The sequence below is a fragment of the Salvelinus fontinalis genome, chromosome 24, assembly GCF_029448725.1.
Source record: "Salvelinus fontinalis isolate EN_2023a chromosome 24, ASM2944872v1, whole genome shotgun sequence".
Classification (NCBI taxonomy): domain Eukaryota; kingdom Metazoa; phylum Chordata; class Actinopteri; order Salmoniformes; family Salmonidae; genus Salvelinus; species Salvelinus fontinalis.
The window spans coordinates 12032793-12051531 of record NC_074688.1 but is presented as its reverse complement, the minus strand read 5'-3'; the positions used below and the strand labels follow the sequence as shown (position 1 = coordinate 12051531).

The window sequence follows — 18739 nt, the reverse complement described above, 5'->3', positions numbered from 1 at the left end:
CAGATCCCAGTGGGGATGTTTTCCCCTGTAGCCCCCCGCAGCCAGCCTGCTCCAGTTTCCTGGCCCTGGCACAGCGAACCGCTGACATGAGGGGATTGCTGGGCCACTGGGACACTCTGTCCCGTGCCAAGCCAGCTGCCCACCTCACCTCACCCCCCAATGCTCCGAGCCCCCCTGTCTAAATCCTAGCTTTGTGTCAGCGGCGGAATGCAACAATGACAGCGTTAACACAATGCAAGCGGCTTGATCTCCCTGGCAGCCTTCAGTGGCAGGCTTGTGTCCCTGGCCAGGGCTCGATGGGACCACCTGTGTGTGGCTCACATGGGGGTCCAGCTGGCAGAATGGATGGTATTACTCCATGTCTATGCAGGCATGGTGGTTATGAACCACCACAGCACTCACTTTGACTACCTCAGCTCTGCAAGCAGGGTAGTCGATAACAGGCCATCAATACACACAGTACACTCAGTGTTAAGCTCACAACAACAGCTGCTCTCCCCAGAAGAGTCACACTTTCTCTAAATTAAGACCCCAGGCCTGTTCTTCTTTTGATCTCGAGGGATAAAAATAGCCACACAACATTAGCTCCGCTATCCCAGATCTGCAGATAATTCCTTTTGTTATTCCTCCACTTTGTTTGACTCCTCAGGGAATTTAAACAATGTCACCAGCAGCCAGCCAGGCAGGTAGTTTACATGTCGCTGAAGAAGAGTGGTCTCCAGTCAATTTCTCAAATATGCAGCAGAAGAAAGCTCATGACAATCTGACTAAGTCCTGTCAAAGTTTTTGCCCCTTCCTCCTCCCCCCTATCTTGACAGTCCTGCCCCTCACCTTCCTAATATGGGGGCATCCCCTTGCCCTCGTCCAATCATTAGTCTTGTTACGTCCCACCTAGAGATGCCATGGGGCTTGTCCAGATTTCCCAACTGAGGTTTCAGTGAAGGGACAGGCTGGCTGGTAACAGGGTGATCAAGAGAGAGGGAGTGAGTGAGAGTTTGACAGAGAACAGTGTGTGATTTCAGATCTTCTACCAGGTGAATCTCTCACCTCTACCCAGGGAGGTAGCACACTGTGACAGCGGTATCAACCAGGTAGGATTAGTCTCAATCTCACTACAGTGGAATTGTCTTAGATCTGACTCATTGTGACTTCTTAGATCTGAGAGTTTGTGGACAGTACATGTGTAAGAGTGGGATTGTTTAGTTTATTTAATTAAATTTTTACAGGGACAGTGCACATTAATCAATGTTTCAGTAAAAGTGCCGGTTTTAGCCAGCTGGCTAATTTTCAACCGCAGTCCCTGGGCAGGTTATTAAAAACAATTACAATATAAACAATCATTGAACGGTGAGCACACGCAGAGCAACATAGGACAAGCAAGACGTAGCATACAGACAGAGCAAGATAGAACAAAAAGCAGTTGCAGTGGGTAGGTGTGGTGTTACATGTATCTGAGGTTAGGATAGTGGCAGGACTTTTTTAAACTCTTGTGTTATGGCTGTTCAACTGTTTGTACATAGTGCAGAATGGAATCAAGTTCACTGGTGGTAATATACTTTAGTCTTGTTTATGTCATATCTATTCATCTAGTTATCTGCATTGTTGTTTGAGAATGTTCTTCCCCCCCCCCCTCATTATTTTATTAAAAACATTTGTCTAACTGTGTTGTGCAGCATAGACTGAAGTTTGGAGACTGCACATTGCTAGGTATTGATAACATAGCTATTATTTGTTGGATAAGTGCACAGGCCGTATAGAAGGACAAACGCCACTTGTATTGTTGATAGCATAGGGCTACGTTACCATGCAATATGCTCAGCATAGTCGTTGTGGATTGCTGCTGTCTGCTGCTGTTCCTGCTTGCAAAGATTATTGATGAGGGAGTAGCAGCACGCGATTGTTTCAAACACAGCTGCAACCTGCCTGTCACAGGATCTGAGTGTTGCTCCCCAGCCCAATAGTTTGGTATGCCATGGCAAGTTGGGTAGAATGGTAAACCCGCTATGGTGGGCAAGACCCGCCCAGAGTTAAGGTTTGAATGACAGTAACAGGCATATAAGTATTATGTAGAAGTATCATCTAAAAGTTATTTTCAAGTAATTTTTCCTCCCTCTGGTTCTCAGGCTAGTGATTGTTTGCCTTGGAAAAATGTGAATGTGTTGGTCATTTAAGAGATGTTAATGTGTGCGTTGGGAATCTTTTTATGTAGCCATTTAAAAACCATCTTAAGGTTTAAAAACCTTAAAAACGTTAAGGTAACATTTAAATCTATCTCAGCCAATGAATGTAACAACTTACATAGCTGCTTGTTAGAATGTTCGGTAACAACTCCTATCTGATTTTGAACTGTGTGTGTTCCCATAGCCCTCTCCTCCCTTTGATGGCATGTGTTGAATGTCTGTGTGTGTGATCCCCCTGCCATTCCTCTGAGGACTGGGGGGTCAAACGTGTTAATGGGATACCAGCACCATCCACGGGGGTGGGGGGGACAGTCTGCTCTGGAGTTATCGTCACTGCAGGGACCTGTTATGAATGTTGTTGACATACTATAGATAGATGTTTATGCCACTGCGTAGCGGAGTGTAATGCAAGCAGCTAACCCTCCCCAAATCCAGTCTGAAATAGGGAGACTGTATCTGACCCCATACAATACTGTGGATTCAGACAAGCCAGAGGGTTATAGATATATCTCAAGAGTGATTTTTATGTAAATATGAGCGTTTATGGGACTTTTTATTTACTGGGAAAGTGTAGGATACCAGTGTATAATATCACAGGAATCCTATTCTGTTTGAGCTGTAAGGTAGTGTGACAGAGTTAGTATGAATTAATGTGAATAAGAAAACTAATTATGACAGTTTCCTAGCGACAGGTTTCTTGAACAGTGGTGTGGGTCGGTAGTAGACGAGGAAGTAGCAGGGTCAAGAGGCGGTTGGGCGATTTGGAGGAAGCTGGGGAAACTCAGAAGGAAACACAGTTTGACACAGGGAAACTGCCATCAAAATACATAGATAAAAGCTGGATTTAAGATTAATGTCAGTGCTTTAAATACAGTTATTTATCACCCAACAGTTCTGTATTTGACATTATCATTGGAGAAGGATGGTTGTTTGTGTCTTGGCCTCCTTGTTGAGTATTTATCTCACAAAATATCTCAGTTTCCTGTTTATAAAGAGGCATTTCCTGTCCGCCTCAGGATGTGGCTCATTTTTCCATCTGAGCTTTCAAAGGACAAGAAGACCCTCTCTATCTCTAATCTTCAGTTCCCATAGTCCTCTTCAAAGACAGATCTCTGGATGAGGAGCCTTTATAAGTGTGACTGGCTAAAACAATCCCATATAATCCCATATTCAGTTCAATCCCATATTCAGTTCAATCTTAGTTGAGCAATGTCAATTTACCAACATTACGACCAGGAATACGACTTTCCTGAAGCGGATCCTCTGTTTGGACCACGACCCAGGACAATGGATCTAATCCCAGTAGCCAACCCAAAATAACGGCACCGCAGAAGGGGCAGACGGATCGGCATCCTGGTCAGGCTTCGTAGACGTGCACATCATTCACCGCTCCCGAGTATACTACTCGCCAACTACTCCAGTTTTCTTGACAACCAGGTAGACGAAATTTGAGCAAGAGTTCCCTTCCAGAGAGACATCAGAGACAGAAACATGGCTCTCTCTGGATATGTTGTCGGAATCGATTCATCCACCCGGCTTCTCCATGCATCGCACCTACAGAGATAAACACCTCTCTGGGAAGAGGAAGGGCGAGGGTGTATGCTTTATGATTAACAACTCATGGTGTAATCATGACAACATATAGGAACTCAAGTCCTTCTGCTCACCCGACCTAGAATTCCTTACAGTCAAATGCCGGCCATTTTACCTACCAAGAGAATTCTCGTCAGATATCGTCACAGCTGTGTACATTCCCTCTCAAGCAGACATCAAGACGGCCCTCAAGGTACTTCACTGGACTCTATGTAAACTGGAAACCATATATCCTGAGGCTGCATTTATTGTAGCTGGGAATTTTAACAAAGCAAATTTGAGAACAAGGATTCCTAAATTCTATCAGCATATTGATTGCACGACACGCAGGGCTAATACTCTCAACCACTGCTACTCTAACTTCCGCGGTGCATACAAAGCCCTCCCCCGCCCTTCCTTTGGCAAATCCGACCACGACACCATCTTGTTCGTATCTTCTTATAGGCAGAAACTCAAACAGGATGTACCAGTGACTAGAACCATTCAACGCTGGTCTGACCAATCGGAAGCCACCCTTCAAGACTGTTTTGATCACGTGGACTGGAATATGTTCCGGTCAGTCTCAGAGAACAACATTGACCTATACGCTGACTCGGTGAGTGCGTTTATAAAGAAGTCACCCAATGTGACGATTAAAACCTACCGTAACCAGAAACCGTGGATGGATGGCAGCATTCACGCAAAACTGAAAGCGCGATCCACCGCATTTAACCATGGAAAGAGGTCTGGAATTATGGCTGAACATAAACAGTGTAGTTATTCCCTCCACAAGGCAATCAAACAAGCAAAATATAGGGACAAGGTGGAGTCGCAATTCAACGGCTCAGACACGAGACGTATGTGGCAGGGTCTACAGGAAATCACGGACTACAAAAACAAAAACAGCCACGTCACGGACACCGACGTCACGTTTCCAGACAAACTAAACACCTTCTTCGTCAGCTTTGAGCATAATACAGTGCCACCGTCGCGGCTCGCAAACAAAGACTGCACCCTCCCCCTCTCCTTCTCCATGGCTGACATGAGTAAAACATTTAAAAGTGTTAACCCTCAAAATCCATAGCCGCGTCCTCAGAGCATGCGCAGACCAGCTGGCTGGTGTGTTTACGGACATATTCAATCGCTCCCTATCCCAGTCTGTTGTCCCCACATGCTTCAAGATGGCTACCATTGGTCCTCTCCCCAAGAAGGCAAAGATAACTGAACTAAATTACTACCACCCCTTAGTCCTCACTTCTGTCATCATTGAGTGCTTCGAGAGGCTAGTCAAGGATCATATCACCGCCACCTTACCGGGCACCCTAGACCCACTTCAGTTTGCATACCGCCCCAACAGGTCCACAGATGACGCAATCGCCATCACACTGCACACTGCCCTATCCCATCTTGACAAAAATAATACCTATGTAAGAATGCTGTTCATTGACTACAGCTCAGCATTCAACACCATAGTACCCTCCAAGCGGCAACTGCACCGCCCTCAACCGCAAGGCTCTCCCGAGGGTGGTGTGGTCTGCACAACGCATCACCGGGGGCAAACTACCTGCCCTCCATGACACCTACAGCACCCAATGTCACAAGAATGTCGCAATTATTAGGTAGTTGTTGGGGAATTGTTAGATTACTTGTTAGATATTACTGCACTGTTGGAACTAGAAGCAAAAGCATTTCGCTATACTCGCATTAACATCTGCTAACCATGTGTATGTGACCAATAACATTTGATTTGATATATTCACAAGTCACACAGACACTGAAACCTGATTCTGTCCACATACTGACCTATTTACAGTCCAAGGCAACTGTTAGGAAGAATAGAATATACCACAATTAATTATAGACGTCTCTTGTTTCATAATGTACAGTTTTTAAATAGGATATTGTATCTGAGGTATATTTGTGAACCTTATGGGATAACAGTAGCACAGTTGGGTCCAAATGATCAGTTTAAAGCAGGAGTAGGCCATCATTTTGGCTCGAGGGTCACATTTCAAAATTCAGCGGAGGACAGCTCAAATTTTTCTCTGGACCGATCTGTTCGTTATAGCAATTTGCGGGCCAGAAAAAGCGCAGTTATTTGAAAACGTATAGTTCCATTATAATTTCTACATACTTTCTGTTTTGTTTTAGACGTTCAAACGTGTCCCGGAGTGGGTTTTCTTTTACCCCAAATAATCTGTATGATTTAAAGTCTCTGACATTTCTGGGAATGCCAGCTATGCCGAGTAGGGCTTTCCCTTCATTGGCCTGATAAACAGGGAATTGACAACATCCAGCAGTTAAGATTGTGGAGTCTAACGTGGGTTTGTTTTGTACACAGCTGGGGGAATAGATTTGAGATCTTTTCACCACAACTCAAGCTGGCATAGGTTCCCTCTAGTAGAAGTAGTTCATCTTCGTGGGAAAGTAGAGATCAATAACTGACGAAAACAGATGTGGGTATTTGGTAACACTAAAATCTATATGTAGCAGTTTTAGGAGGTCTATTCATGAATCATAATGTGCCCCGCCATTGAACTGTTTGAATAAACAGTTTTTCAAATCCAATAGCTTTAGAATTAACTTTATCCCTGAGTTGTACACAAACTAACCACTTTTTCTCTGTAAATCTTGATGCTATTTGTATTTGCACGTCAACTTATTACCGGAATATTATTGACAACAAAGGGTCCTTTCTCTTCACCCTGGGTCTCATGACACTCATTGAATTAGCACCAATCAGGTTAGCTTTCTCCACACAGCAGGTCTGTAGCTGCTAAGTGTGTGTCTTAATACTACATACTATGGCTGTACATATGGGGTAACTTGTGGTAGACTGTCAATGTGACGGTTACTGTAGATGACTCTCCAACGTTTTCAGTCCAAGGGAAATTATTATTTTTTGTAACTTTAGAGGATGCTCTTTTAGTTGCCTAGTTGCTAACCCAACTACTGTAACTTTCCAAATGATAGAAAAAACAAACACAATTTATCCTCTGCAGAATTCCATTAGTATTTGGCCATGGTGTCTAGATGACTAGCCAAATCAGTGTCCAAAGTGACTGACCTGGAAGTCCTTAGGATTCAACTGCTGAAAAATATAAACAGAGCAAACAAGACACACAGCTCTTCCTATCAAAGCTATGTTTACTGTATGTGGGGACTTTTAAATATTCATAAGGTGAATATATTAGGCCCATTTTCTACTACATGGTAGTACACACGCTGTGTATTTGTTGGCACGCTGTGAGTGAAACAGCCTGGTCTCCACTGCTGAAAGCATGTCCCTGAGACCTCTCTAGATCTGGTTGTTTGTTCTATTTGCTTGTAGTTCTTTGCCTTGAACAATACTCTTATTCAGAAAGACAATTCCAGTATCAAACACTACGATGGAAAAGGGTAGGTCTATGTGTTCCGTTGTGCAGAAACCTGACTTCATAACCACTCCACAGTATAGCCAAATAGAGACATATTCCAATTATAATTGAATTAGATATTGCTTAATTGGAGATTAGATAGCTCATATCACTTTCATTAATCTGGCGTTGTTGTTGTTGTTGTTGTGCAATCCGCCAAAAACAAAGCCACACGTCACAATATCCCATTCTTATCCCATTTCTAACTAGGGTCCTGACTGATACCCGGCTCAGACTGGGATCAGGCTGTTTGATGTAGGGAGAATGTTAGTGAACTGTCTTGTCCTTTCCCATTTCCTAGAAGCAAATAGCTGACCACCAAGTCAAGGTCTGTTACTTCATTACCAAATCTAATAGAGGAAAACCTAATCCTGTGAACCTGCTTGATGAATTAGGTGCAATGTCTCAAGGTATAGGACCAATGCATTTAAAAAGACATTGAGAACATTGAGGACACCACATCTGACCGGCGAACATATCATGAGAACAGACGTACACAGACAGTACCGTGTCCTTCTCCAATGTTAATTCGAAACCCTTTCATTTACCACAGAACACCAATCCCATAATGTGAAATGAAACAGATGGGTTGCCAGATTGGAGGTTAGGTTGTTTTGCTGTGTTGGACTGTAGTCTGCAGGTCCCTCTAAGCTGACTGGAAGGGATCCATGCCGTATAGATCAGTCAGTAGTAAGCCTGCAGATGTGGGTCAGAGAGAGCTGGATCTATATAAAGAAAGTGGTCTGACCTATGTGGAGCACTCACTGTGCGGAGCAGGGAGCACTCTGGTCCAGCTGCTTCTTTCACTCATACACATTTACGGTGTGGGGGGGGGGGGGGGGGGGGCAAGGTGTCTCTAAATAATTATAATTGAACCATTGTCAGGCGCAGGAGATCGAACTTGGTATAAAACGGAGCAGTTTAATAAGTGCTCAAGAACTCCGAAAACCAAAATATACAAAATAATACCAGTGGGTACAAAACCTGCCGCACACCAGAACATATCTTGCACAAAGCTTACAAACAAACAATCACCGACAAGGACATGAGGGGGAACATAGGGTTAAATGCACCACATATAATGAATGGGATTGGAACCAGGTGTGATACAAGACAAGACAAAACCAAAGGAAAATGAAAAGAGGATCAACGATGGCTCGAAGGTCGGCGACTTCGACCGCTGAACGCCGCCCGAACAAGGAGAGGGACCAACTTCGGCGGAAGTCGTGACATATTCCAAATTAAACAAACACCCCCACCCCTGTGTCATGGTTTAAAAAATGACAATGTGAACAGTGCACTGTTTGGATGCTGGAATCATTTTAGAGTGGACAAACATGCGCAGGTAGCCTACTTTCGAAGTGATTTGTTTGACAATCAGATGAACACATGCTGACTGGTTGTGCTCGTGTGTTCATGCCACATTAAAAGGTAATACAATTTGTACGCTAAATGACGTCTTTACGATTAGGCCCATCAAAAAATGTCAAGCTCATGCGCACATACAGTAGGAGGTCGCATGAAAAAAATAGAGACCTCCCCAAATGTCACGGTCTAATTTGAACTCTGCTTTACCTGGATATTATGGATGCAAGCTCTAAGTATTTCATGTTTTTAAATCAGCTCAAAAGTTTGTTTTAATTTAGCTATGTCGAGAAGTTACAGCCATTTAGTTATTTCTTGATACCGGTATTAACATTATACAGATCATAATAGATCAGATACGTAACAGCCTTCTTACTGCAATGTCCAGTACTCATGAAGCATACTATCCAGGGCGGGTGTCCCTGCTTTCACGACGTTTAGCCATCCTGGACAGGAGCACTCTGAATGTCTGTAATTCTTCTCGTGACCGGCTGAGATACCCGACACTCTGACACCCCCGACAGAGGCATGAGAAATACGCTGACACTGAGTACTGGATCCCCCCCTTGACAAAAACACACACACACACACGCATAAACACACATGCCAAGACTGATCAAAAAGACATCACATGAAACCAAAAAGGGTAGGACATGCATGACATTGCTGGGGACCAGCAGAAAAGTCAAGTGCCTCCTGCCTATAAGTAGAGGGCTATTGAGGGGCTAGGGTGGGTGGTGCAGTGATATGCAAAACCATGGAAATAATTCCAAGAGTGCCATAGCAATGCACCGTAGCCTGGCCGGTCACTAAATCATGTCAAGCGAAAAAACGATAAAATAGAGAAGGTATAATCTTACAGTATATGCATGTGTGTATCCATGTACTGTATCCATGACATTATGCCATGCCAATGTAGCAGTGGGGTCAAAACAGACAAAGTAAAGCCGTTGATGATATCTATGTGGTGTTATAGTCTGGTTGAGTTTTGCCCTCTGTCTGTGCATCACACGCCAACATTGACACAATCTCCTTCTGTTTGCAGACTCTGACAGAGAATTGGAAGAAAGTCATGTATTTACCCAGGCCAGAGAACCAGCCGTGAGTAGCCACTATCTGGCTTTCCCTTGTTCCAGACATGCTATTTGCCATATCTGAGGTGGTGTACTGCAGTGCTGTGTACTGACCTGTTGAACTTGGTATCTCCTCTACTGAGCCAGGTGAAAGACAAAAGGCAGTCTCCCCCTTCGGACAGGCCTCCCACCGCCCCCCACGCCAACCCTCACCACAGTGCCTCCCCAGAGGACCAGGAGAGCCCAGAGAGAGTGGTGAGTGGAGACTGTTTGGATATCCTAACACACTCAAGCCAGGGAAGGATAGGATAGGAAAGAAAAAGAGCCGAAAAAATGGTCTTAGACACACAGTTCTGCTGTATACAAAATAGACACTGTACATTACACACTCAGCATAATACATACATTGCATGTTACCCCTGTCATGCACGTTGTACACTTCACATACATAATACATATTGCACATTTCCCTCACATTCTGTCCGTGGCGTACTAACCCAGCTCATTTTATGATAGACATGGGAATGAAGGAGTGCTTAGACCTGTTCAGCTTACATGTAGGGATCCTATAGTGTCTGAGGGGAGGAGCTGATACTCGGAATGAAGTACATGGGAGGGGTCTAAATATAAATAAGGAAAGCAAACAATATATTGTGTGTTTATGGACAAGCACTTACTGGTGTATAATATTTTCATGTCACTCGTATATCCTATTAAAAATACGTTTGAACCCTTTCAGAATTGACCACAGTATTATGCATCATAATAATGTTTGCGACATGTCCTCTAGTCCCCAACACCTGTGCATATTTTGAGGTGTGCTAACACAAGAGGTCAATTGTTGTTGCCACTGTGCCCTGCCACCTGCTGTATGAAAAAGTGTCATCTCTGCTGAGCTTGGCTAAATGAATGTTTGTTTATGTTGAGAGAAGCGACCGGGGGGATAGAATGACCTCAGCATGTTTTGTGTCATTGTACTTCAGTCAGTGAGGTTGGGGTCAGGGCTGCAGCTAACACAGAGTTTATGGAGTAGGTCAAAGCCTGTGTGATGAGAGAAATAATGTCTCTAATCTCATAATGAGTGTGGCTATAATGAAGGTATTCTGTCAATCCCTAATAGGTATTTTCTCTCCATATCCCAAAGCATTCATTGGCTAATTCAGTTGGCGCAAGCACACACACATACACAAAGTTCATTGGGTTTCAATCCCCTATGCTTACAAAGTTATTTACCTGCCAAATACTTGTATCTTACAATTAACACACAATAACATATATTGTATGTGGCCCATGCAGGATTTGAACCCATGACGGAACTATTACCGTTACTATCATGGTCCAATCAACTGAGCCATCAACACAGATACAATGCTTCCTTCCGTTTAGGTTCAGAAAGAGAAACTGCATGCAGAGCTGAAACAGGTGCTGAGTCTGAAGAGAAGCCACCTGAAAGAGTCGTCTCGTTTGGCCCAAGCAGAGATGGATTCCTCAGAGGTCCAAGCAGTGGTAAAGAGACAAGAAACAACTAACACTCATGAAACAGTAACATTTACACAGGCCTAGAAAACGCTCAGAATCACATGCCATTCTACTGTTTACATTTGAAGACAAGAGACTTTTATTTTATTTATTATTATTTATTTTAATGTAACCTTTATTTAACGAGGCAAGTCAGTTAAAAACAAATTCTTATTTACAATGACGGCCAACCAGGAGGCAAAAGGCCTCCTGCGGGGACGGGGGCTGGGATTAACAATAAAAAATAAAATACAAATATAGGACAAAACACACATCACGACAAGAGAGATACCACAACACTACATAAAGAGAGACCCAAGACAACAAGCATGGCAGCAAAACATAAAAAAGCATGGTAGCAACACAACATGACAATAGATTTGTGAGGAAACCATCTCCTCTGGTGTGTCTTTACAGGATGAGACTGCATCTGAGGTGGTGGAGGTTGTGATGGAGACAGAGGCTGAGGCCGGCGCCAGTGGCTACAGTGTCACAGGTGGAGGGGAGCGAGGCATCTTCATTAAGGACGTCCTTAAAGACTCCACTGCAGCAAAGCATCTTAGCCTCCAGCAAGGTAACTGGACGGGGAAATTAGAGTTGCATGAATATAAAGCCATGAGACACAGCTGAGTTAAAGTAGTTATGGACTAGTTTAATAGATAGAATTAGAATTAGAATTAGAATGTTAAACAGTAAACTATTCAAACATAAATTCATTCCATACTTAGAAATAACTGAAAAAATGCAATGTTGAAATCATCTTCTTTCTCCCCATCTGTATCCCTTCCTTGTATAACTTCCATTAAGTATACTGTGTAATTTATTGCATGTAATGTCATTGATCAATCACCTGTTCTGACGTGCATACTGTACATTATCTTGTGCAAATAAAATGTAAACATCAAAATGCCATGCCCTTTCATATCCTTCCTTTGATTGTCAAAAGCAAACCACAACTATAAGACTTCAATATTTCCCCCTGTTCTCTTTATCTCATTTGTGCTGTGTGCATATTAACTTTGGTCTGGTTGATTGGTGTCCTTGCAGGAGATCAGTTGCTCAGTGCAAGAGTCTACTTTGACAATGTGAAGTATGAGGATGCCCTGAAGATCTTGCAGTGTGCGGAGCCTTATAAAGTCTCCTTTTTCCTGAAGAGGACCATCGCTGGTGCTGATGTCACCATGCACCCTGGCGCCACTAGCTTGGAACTGAAAGGACCCAAAACCAAGATGCAGAAAATGGTACGGCTATGATAGTATTTGTAATTGCCAATTTGACATTGAGATATACAACTGGTTATTCCAGATTCATCAGGCTCATGTCCACCTAACTCATACTTGCATATCTGTTGCAGAGTGTCAAGAGCATCAAACTTTTCAAAGCGAAGAAAAAGAGGGGAGGACGTTTTGGATTGAAAAGGCTGAAGGAAAACAAGAAAGGGAGCACTGGAGCAGAGTTGGAGATGGAGGGATCACCTTCCAAGGTGGAGCTCAACCCTGTTGATGTGGAGTTTGCCTTCCCCAAGTTCAAGCTGAGGAAGGATGGGAAGGCAGAGGGAACTGAGCAGCATGGAGGAGTAGTCGCCACTGGCAGGAAGAAGAGGATGATAAGGTGTCCCAGGATGAAAGCGAAGGGTGCTGAGGCGGCTAGAGGAGAAGTTGACATGACGCAACCAAAGGGACAGGCAGATGTCTCCCTGCCAGATGTGCCTGGAGCTAAAGTCAAAGTTAAAGGAAAGGGCCACAGGTTCGGAATTCATTTCCCTAAAACAAAAAAGATAACATCGGACACTGCCTTGTCTGCAGGGTCTCTGGAGCTGAAACCTCCTGATGTCAAATTCACACCACCCTCAGTGGAATTCAGTTTGCCATCTGGAAACAAGGAAGTCAACCTACAGAAACCAGAAGTGAAAGTCAAGGAGGGGTCAAAGTTCATGCACCGAGAGGTAGAGCTTTCATTAGGACTCCCCTCAGCCTGTCACTCTGATGAAATTGATGGTGAGATAAAAGCAAAAGGTTTAGCTGAAGGAGTTGAAGGGTCAACAGGAGTGTCTGGCATTAAAATGCCAGCTATTGACATCTCTGCACCCAACATCGATCTGCAGCTGGACACCCGGCGTAGAGTGCCAGACGAGATAGAGGGACCCTTTTTTAAAGGGCCAAATATATCCATGCCAAAAACTGACATCTCACTACCAAAGATTGGATCATCCGATATGGATATTGAAGGTTCAGAAAAGGGTGGAAAAATGAGCCTACCAGCTGTTGACATTTCACTGCCAAAGATGACATCAGGAGAAGCAAATGTTGATGTGGAAGGACACATTGGAAAAGGAGGCAAGTTCAAAATGCCAACTTTCGATGTTTCTCTTCCAAAATTCAAGTCTTCAGAGGAGGACATGAATATAGAGGGGCCTGGAGTCAAAGGGGAGTTCAACATGCCAAAAGTTGACATTTTACGCCCAAAAGGTAAAGCAGGGGGTGAGGTGCACATTGAAGGATATTTAGGAAAAGGAGGTACATTTCAGATGCCCACATTTGACAATTCTCTACCAAAAATCAAGTCAACAGACAGAGAAATGAATGTAGAAGTACCTGAAGTGAAGGGTGGCAAAATTCAAATGCCCTATACTGACATATCTCTCCCTAAAGGAAAAACAGAGGGGAAAATTAACATTGGGGGACATTCTGGAAAAGGAGGCAAGTTCAAAATGCCCTCATGTGACGTTTCTCTTCCTAAAATGAAGGGCAATGCTAGTTTAGAGGGACCTGAATTGAAAGGGGGAAAGTTTGAAATGCCCACACTTGATATTTCCCTTGCCAGAGGAAAAGCAGAGGGTGAAGTCAGTATTGATTCAAATGTAGGAAAAGAAGGAAGGCTCAAAACGCCCATAATTGATATTTCTCCTCCAAAAATGAGGTCGTCAGGAACAGAAGTCGATGTAGAAGGGCCTGATGTAAAAGGAGGAAAGTTCCACATGCCACAAGTAGACATTTCACTTCCCAGAGGAAAAAGCGAAATTGACATTGAGGGAAAATCTGGAAAAAGAGGGAAGTTTCAAATGTCCCCATTTGATGTCTCACTTCCAAAAATAAAGTCACCAGAGGGTGACATGAAAATAGAAGGATCTGATGTGAAAGGCAGCCCATTTCATATGCCCATTATAGATTGTTCACTTCCAAAAGGAAAAACAGAAGGTGACATCAGTGTTGGAGACGCATCTAAAGGCGGGAAGTTTCACATGCCTTCACTTGATATTTCTCCTCCGAAAGTGAAGTTACCAGAGGGTAAAGCCAAAGTAAAAGGCCCTGAAATCAAAGGGGGAAAGGTTGAGATAACAAATATTGATGTTTCCCTTCCAAAAGGCATAACAGCGGGAGAAGTTAACATTGAAGGCCATGTCAGTAAAGGGGGAAAGTTTAAAATGCCCAAATTTGGCATTTCTTTCCCGAAATTTAAGTCACCAGAGGGTAAGGTCAACACAGAGGGACCTGAAGTCAAAGGAGGTACGTTTCACATGCCTACAATTGACATTTCACTACCAAAAGTAAAAGCGGAAGGTGACATCAAAGTTGAAGGAGATTCTGACATTTCCCTTCCAAAAATGAAGTCTCCAAAAGCAGATATCCTTTTAGAAGGACCAGAAATCAAAGGAGGAAAGTTTCAAATGCCAGCATTTGATATATCACCAAAAATGAAGACACCAGATGGTGAAGTCAGCCTAGAAGGCCCTGAAGTCAAAGGGGGGAACATTAATATGCCAACGATGAACATTTCTCTTCCAAAAGGAAAAATGGAAGGAGAGGCTAAGGAACATGCAATCAAAGGGGACAAGTTTCACATGCCCTCAATTGACATTTCCCTTCCAAAAATGAAGTTGCCTGAAGGTGAAGTCAAAGTAGAAGGCCCCGAAGCCAAAGAGGTAAAGATTGAAATGCCATCGACTGATATTTCACTTCCCAAAGGAAAAATGGAGGGAGAAATTGACATTGAAGGACATTCTGGAAAAGGAGGACGATTTCATATGCCTACATTCAACGTTTCCCTTCCAAAAAGGAAGTCACTAGATGAATATGTCAGTTTAGAAGGACCGGGTGTCAAAGGAGGGAAGTTTCATATGCCCACAATGGACTATTCCCTTCCCAAGGGAAAGGATGAGATTGAAACTGAAGGACATTCTGGAAAAGGAGGAAAGTTCCAAATGCCCAAGTTTGATGTATCGCTACCAAAAATGAAGCTCCCAGAGGGTGACATCAAACTAGAGGGACCGGAAGGCAAAGGCAGCAAAATACATATGCCTAACATTGACATTTCTCTTCCCAAAGGGAAAACTGAAGGAGATATTGAGGTTGAGGGGCATGGTGGCAAAGGGGGGAAGTTTCACATGCCCTCAATTGACATTTCCCTTCCAAAAATGAAGTTGCCTGAAGGTGAAGTCAAAGTAGAAGGCCCTGATACCAAAGGTGGAAAGATTGAAATGCCAACGATTGATATTTCACTTTCAAAAGGAAAAACAGAAGGGGAAATAGACATTGAAGGACATTCGGAGAAAAAAGGAAAGTTTCACATGCCCACATTCGACATATCCTTACCAAAAATGAAGTCAAAAGATGGTGACATTAAATTAGAGTGTCCAGAAGTGAAAGGCAGTAAAATACATATGACTAACATTGACATTTCTCTTCCAGAGGTGAAGGCAGAAAGGGATATTGAGGTTGAGGGGCATGGAGGTAAAGGGAGAAAGTTTCACATGCCCTCACTTGACATTTCTCTTCCAAAAATGAAGTTACCTGAGGGTGAAGTCAAAGTAGAAGGCCCCAAAGCCAAAGGTGGAAAGTTTGAAATTCCAACTATTGATATTTCACTTCCAAAAGGAAAAGAAGAGGGAGAAACTGACATAGGACATTCTGGAAAAGGAGGAAAGTTTCATACGCCCAAGTTTGATGTATCACTACCAAAGATGAAGCTCCCAGAGGGTGACATCAAACTAGAGGGACCGGAAGGCAAAGGCAGCAAAATACATATGCCTAACATTGACATTTCTCTTCCCAAAGGGAAAACTGAAAGAGATATTGAGGTTGAGGGGCATGGTGGCAAAGGGGGGAAGTTTCACATGCCCTCAATTGACATTTCCCTTCCAAAAATGAAGTTGCCTGAAGGTGAAGTCAAAGTAGAAGGACTTGAAGCCAAAGGTGGAAAGTTTGAAATGCCAAAGACTGATATTTCACTTCCCAAAGGACAAATGGAGGAGGAAATTGACATTGAAGGATATTCTGGTAAAGGAGGACGATTTCATATGCCAACAATTGACTTTTCCCTTCCCAAGGGAAAGGGTGAGATTGACACTGAAGGACATTCTGGAATAGGAGGCAAGTTCCAAATGCCAACATTGGATATATCACTTCCAAAAATGAAGACACCAGATGCAGAAGTCAGCCTAGAAGGCCCTGAGGTGAAAGGTGGAAAGTTTGAAATGCCAACGATTGATATTTCACTTTCAAAAGGAAAAACAGAAGGGGAAATAGACATTGAAGAACATTCTGAGAAAAAAGGAAAGTTTCACATGCCCACATTCGACATATCCTTACCAAAAATGAAGTCAAAAGATGGTGACATTAAATTAGAGGGTCCAGAAGTGAAAGGCAGTAAAATACATATGACTAACATTGACATTTCTCTTCCAGAGGTGAAGGCAGAAAAGGATATTGAGGTTGAGGGGCATGGTGGTAAAGGGAGAAGGTTTCACATGCCCTCACTTGACATTTCTCTTCCAAAAATGAAGTTACCTGAGGGTGGGGTCAAAGTAGAAGGCCCCGAAGCCAAAGGTGGAAAGTTTGAAATTCCAACAATTGATATTTCACTTCCAAAAGGAAAAGAAGAGGGAGAAACTGACATAGGACATTCTGGAAAAGGAGGAAAGTTTCATACGCCCAAGTTTGATGTATCACTACCAAAGATGAAGCTCCCAGAGGGTGACATCAAACTAGAGGGACCGGAAGGCAAAGACAGCAAAATACATATGCCTAACATTGACATTTCTCTTCCCAAAGGGAAAACTGAAAGAGATATTGAGGTTGAGGGGCATGGTGGCAAAGGGGGGAAGTTTCACATGCCCTCAATTGACATTTCCCTTCCAAAAATGAAGTTGCCTGAAGGTGAAGTCAAAGTAGAAGGCCCTGAAGCCAAAGGTGGAAAGATTGAAATGCCAACGATTGATATTTCACTTTCAAAAGGAAAAACAGAAGGGGAAATAGACATTGAAGGACATTCGGAGAAAAAAGGAAAGTTTCACATGCCCACATTCGACATATCCTTACCAAAAATGAAGTCAAAAGATGGTGACATTAAATTAGAGGGTCCAGAAGTGAAAGGCAGTAAAATACATATGACTAACATTGACATTTCTCTTCCAGAGGTGAAGGCAGAAAAGGATATTGAGGTTGAGGGGCATGGTGGTAAAGGGAGAAGGTTTCACATGCCCTCACTTGACATTTCTCTTCCAAAAATGAAGTTACCTGAGGGTGAAGTCAAAGTAGAAGGCCCCAAAGCCAAAGGTGGAAAGTTTGAAATTCCAACTATTGATATTTCACTTCCAAAAGGAAAAGAAGAGGGAGAAACTGACATAGGACATTCTGGAAAAGGAGGAAAGTTTCATACGCCCAAGTTTGATGTATCACTACCAAAGATGAAGCTCCCAGAGGGTGACATCAAACTAGAGGGACCGGAAGGCAAAGGCAGCAAAATACATATGCCTAACATTGACATTTCTCTTCCCAAAGGGAAAACTGAAAGAGATATTGAGGTTGAGGGGCATGGTGGCAAAGGGGGGAAGTTTCACATGCCCTCAATTGACATTTCCCTTCCAAAAATGAAGTTGCCTGAAGGTGAAGTCAAAGTAGAAGGCCCCGAAGCCAAAGGTGGAAAGTTTGAAATGCCAAAGATTGATATTTCACTCCCAAAAGGAAAAGCAGAGGGAGAAACTGACATAGAAGGACATTCTGGAAAAGGAGGAAAGTTTCAAATGCCCAAGTTTGATGTGTCACTACCAAAGATGAAGCACCCAGAGGGTGATGTCAAAGAAGGCCTTGAAGTCAAAGGTGGGAAGTTTGAAATGCCCAAAATTGAAGCAGAGGGTAGGAGTGGAGTCAAGTTACCAACTGTTAAACTGCCAACGGTAGACATATCTGCACCGAAGGTTGACTTAGACTTTGGGCTGTCAAAAGCTAAAGGAGATGATAGGGAAGAGATGGAGCTACTAAAAGCAGAGGGTGGTAGGCCATACTCTGGGGCAAGTTTTGACATGCCAGATGTCTCTCTCAAAATGCCAAGATTTTCTCTCCCTAAATTTGGTAGAAAGTCTAGTGGAGATGTTAACCTGGAAGGATATGGCACAGAGGGTGATATTGATATCAGCCCCCCACAAGTGGATGGTGAGGTCAGACCAGCATCAGTGGAAATAGGCGGAGATGAACAAATAAAAGGTCAACTAAAGAAGCCCAAAATGAAAATGCCAACTTTTGGAATATCTAAGAAAGATGTATCAATAGCCAGCCCTGATGTGGAAATCAAGACAAAAAAGGGGAAAGTTGACATTCCAAAGCCAGGGATCAGTGTA

At 43.2% G+C, this 18739-nt stretch overlaps 1 protein-coding gene and 1 long non-coding RNA gene across 2 annotated transcripts; both read left to right on the top strand.

The window, feature by feature from the left end:
- The first annotated feature begins 958 nt into the window (after positions 1-958).
- Positions 959-9783, top strand: LOC129821925 (uncharacterized). The gene is made up of 3 exons (XR_008754429.1): positions 959-1091; positions 9579-9634; positions 9754-9783. It is a non-coding gene; the product is annotated as an uncharacterized LOC129821925 (long non-coding RNA).
- A 915-nt stretch (positions 9784-10698) lies between these two features.
- LOC129821680 (periaxin-like) lies at positions 10699-11754 on the top strand. The gene is made up of 3 exons (XM_055879272.1): positions 10699-10704; positions 10993-11112; positions 11542-11754. The coding sequence occupies exons 1-3, from the start codon at positions 10699-10701 to the stop codon at positions 11752-11754; spliced, it is 339 nt and encodes a 112-aa protein (XP_055735247.1).
- Positions 11755-18739: the final 6985 nt, after the last annotated feature.

What these genes read in the sequence shown, in the direction of transcription:
- LOC129821680 (XM_055879272.1), top strand. An exon ending in CCTCAGAGGTCCAAGCAGTG is followed by an intron (nt 11,113 to 11,541) that starts GTAAAGAGACAA and finishes GTGTCTTTACAG; the next exon opens with GATGAGACTGCATCTGAGGT.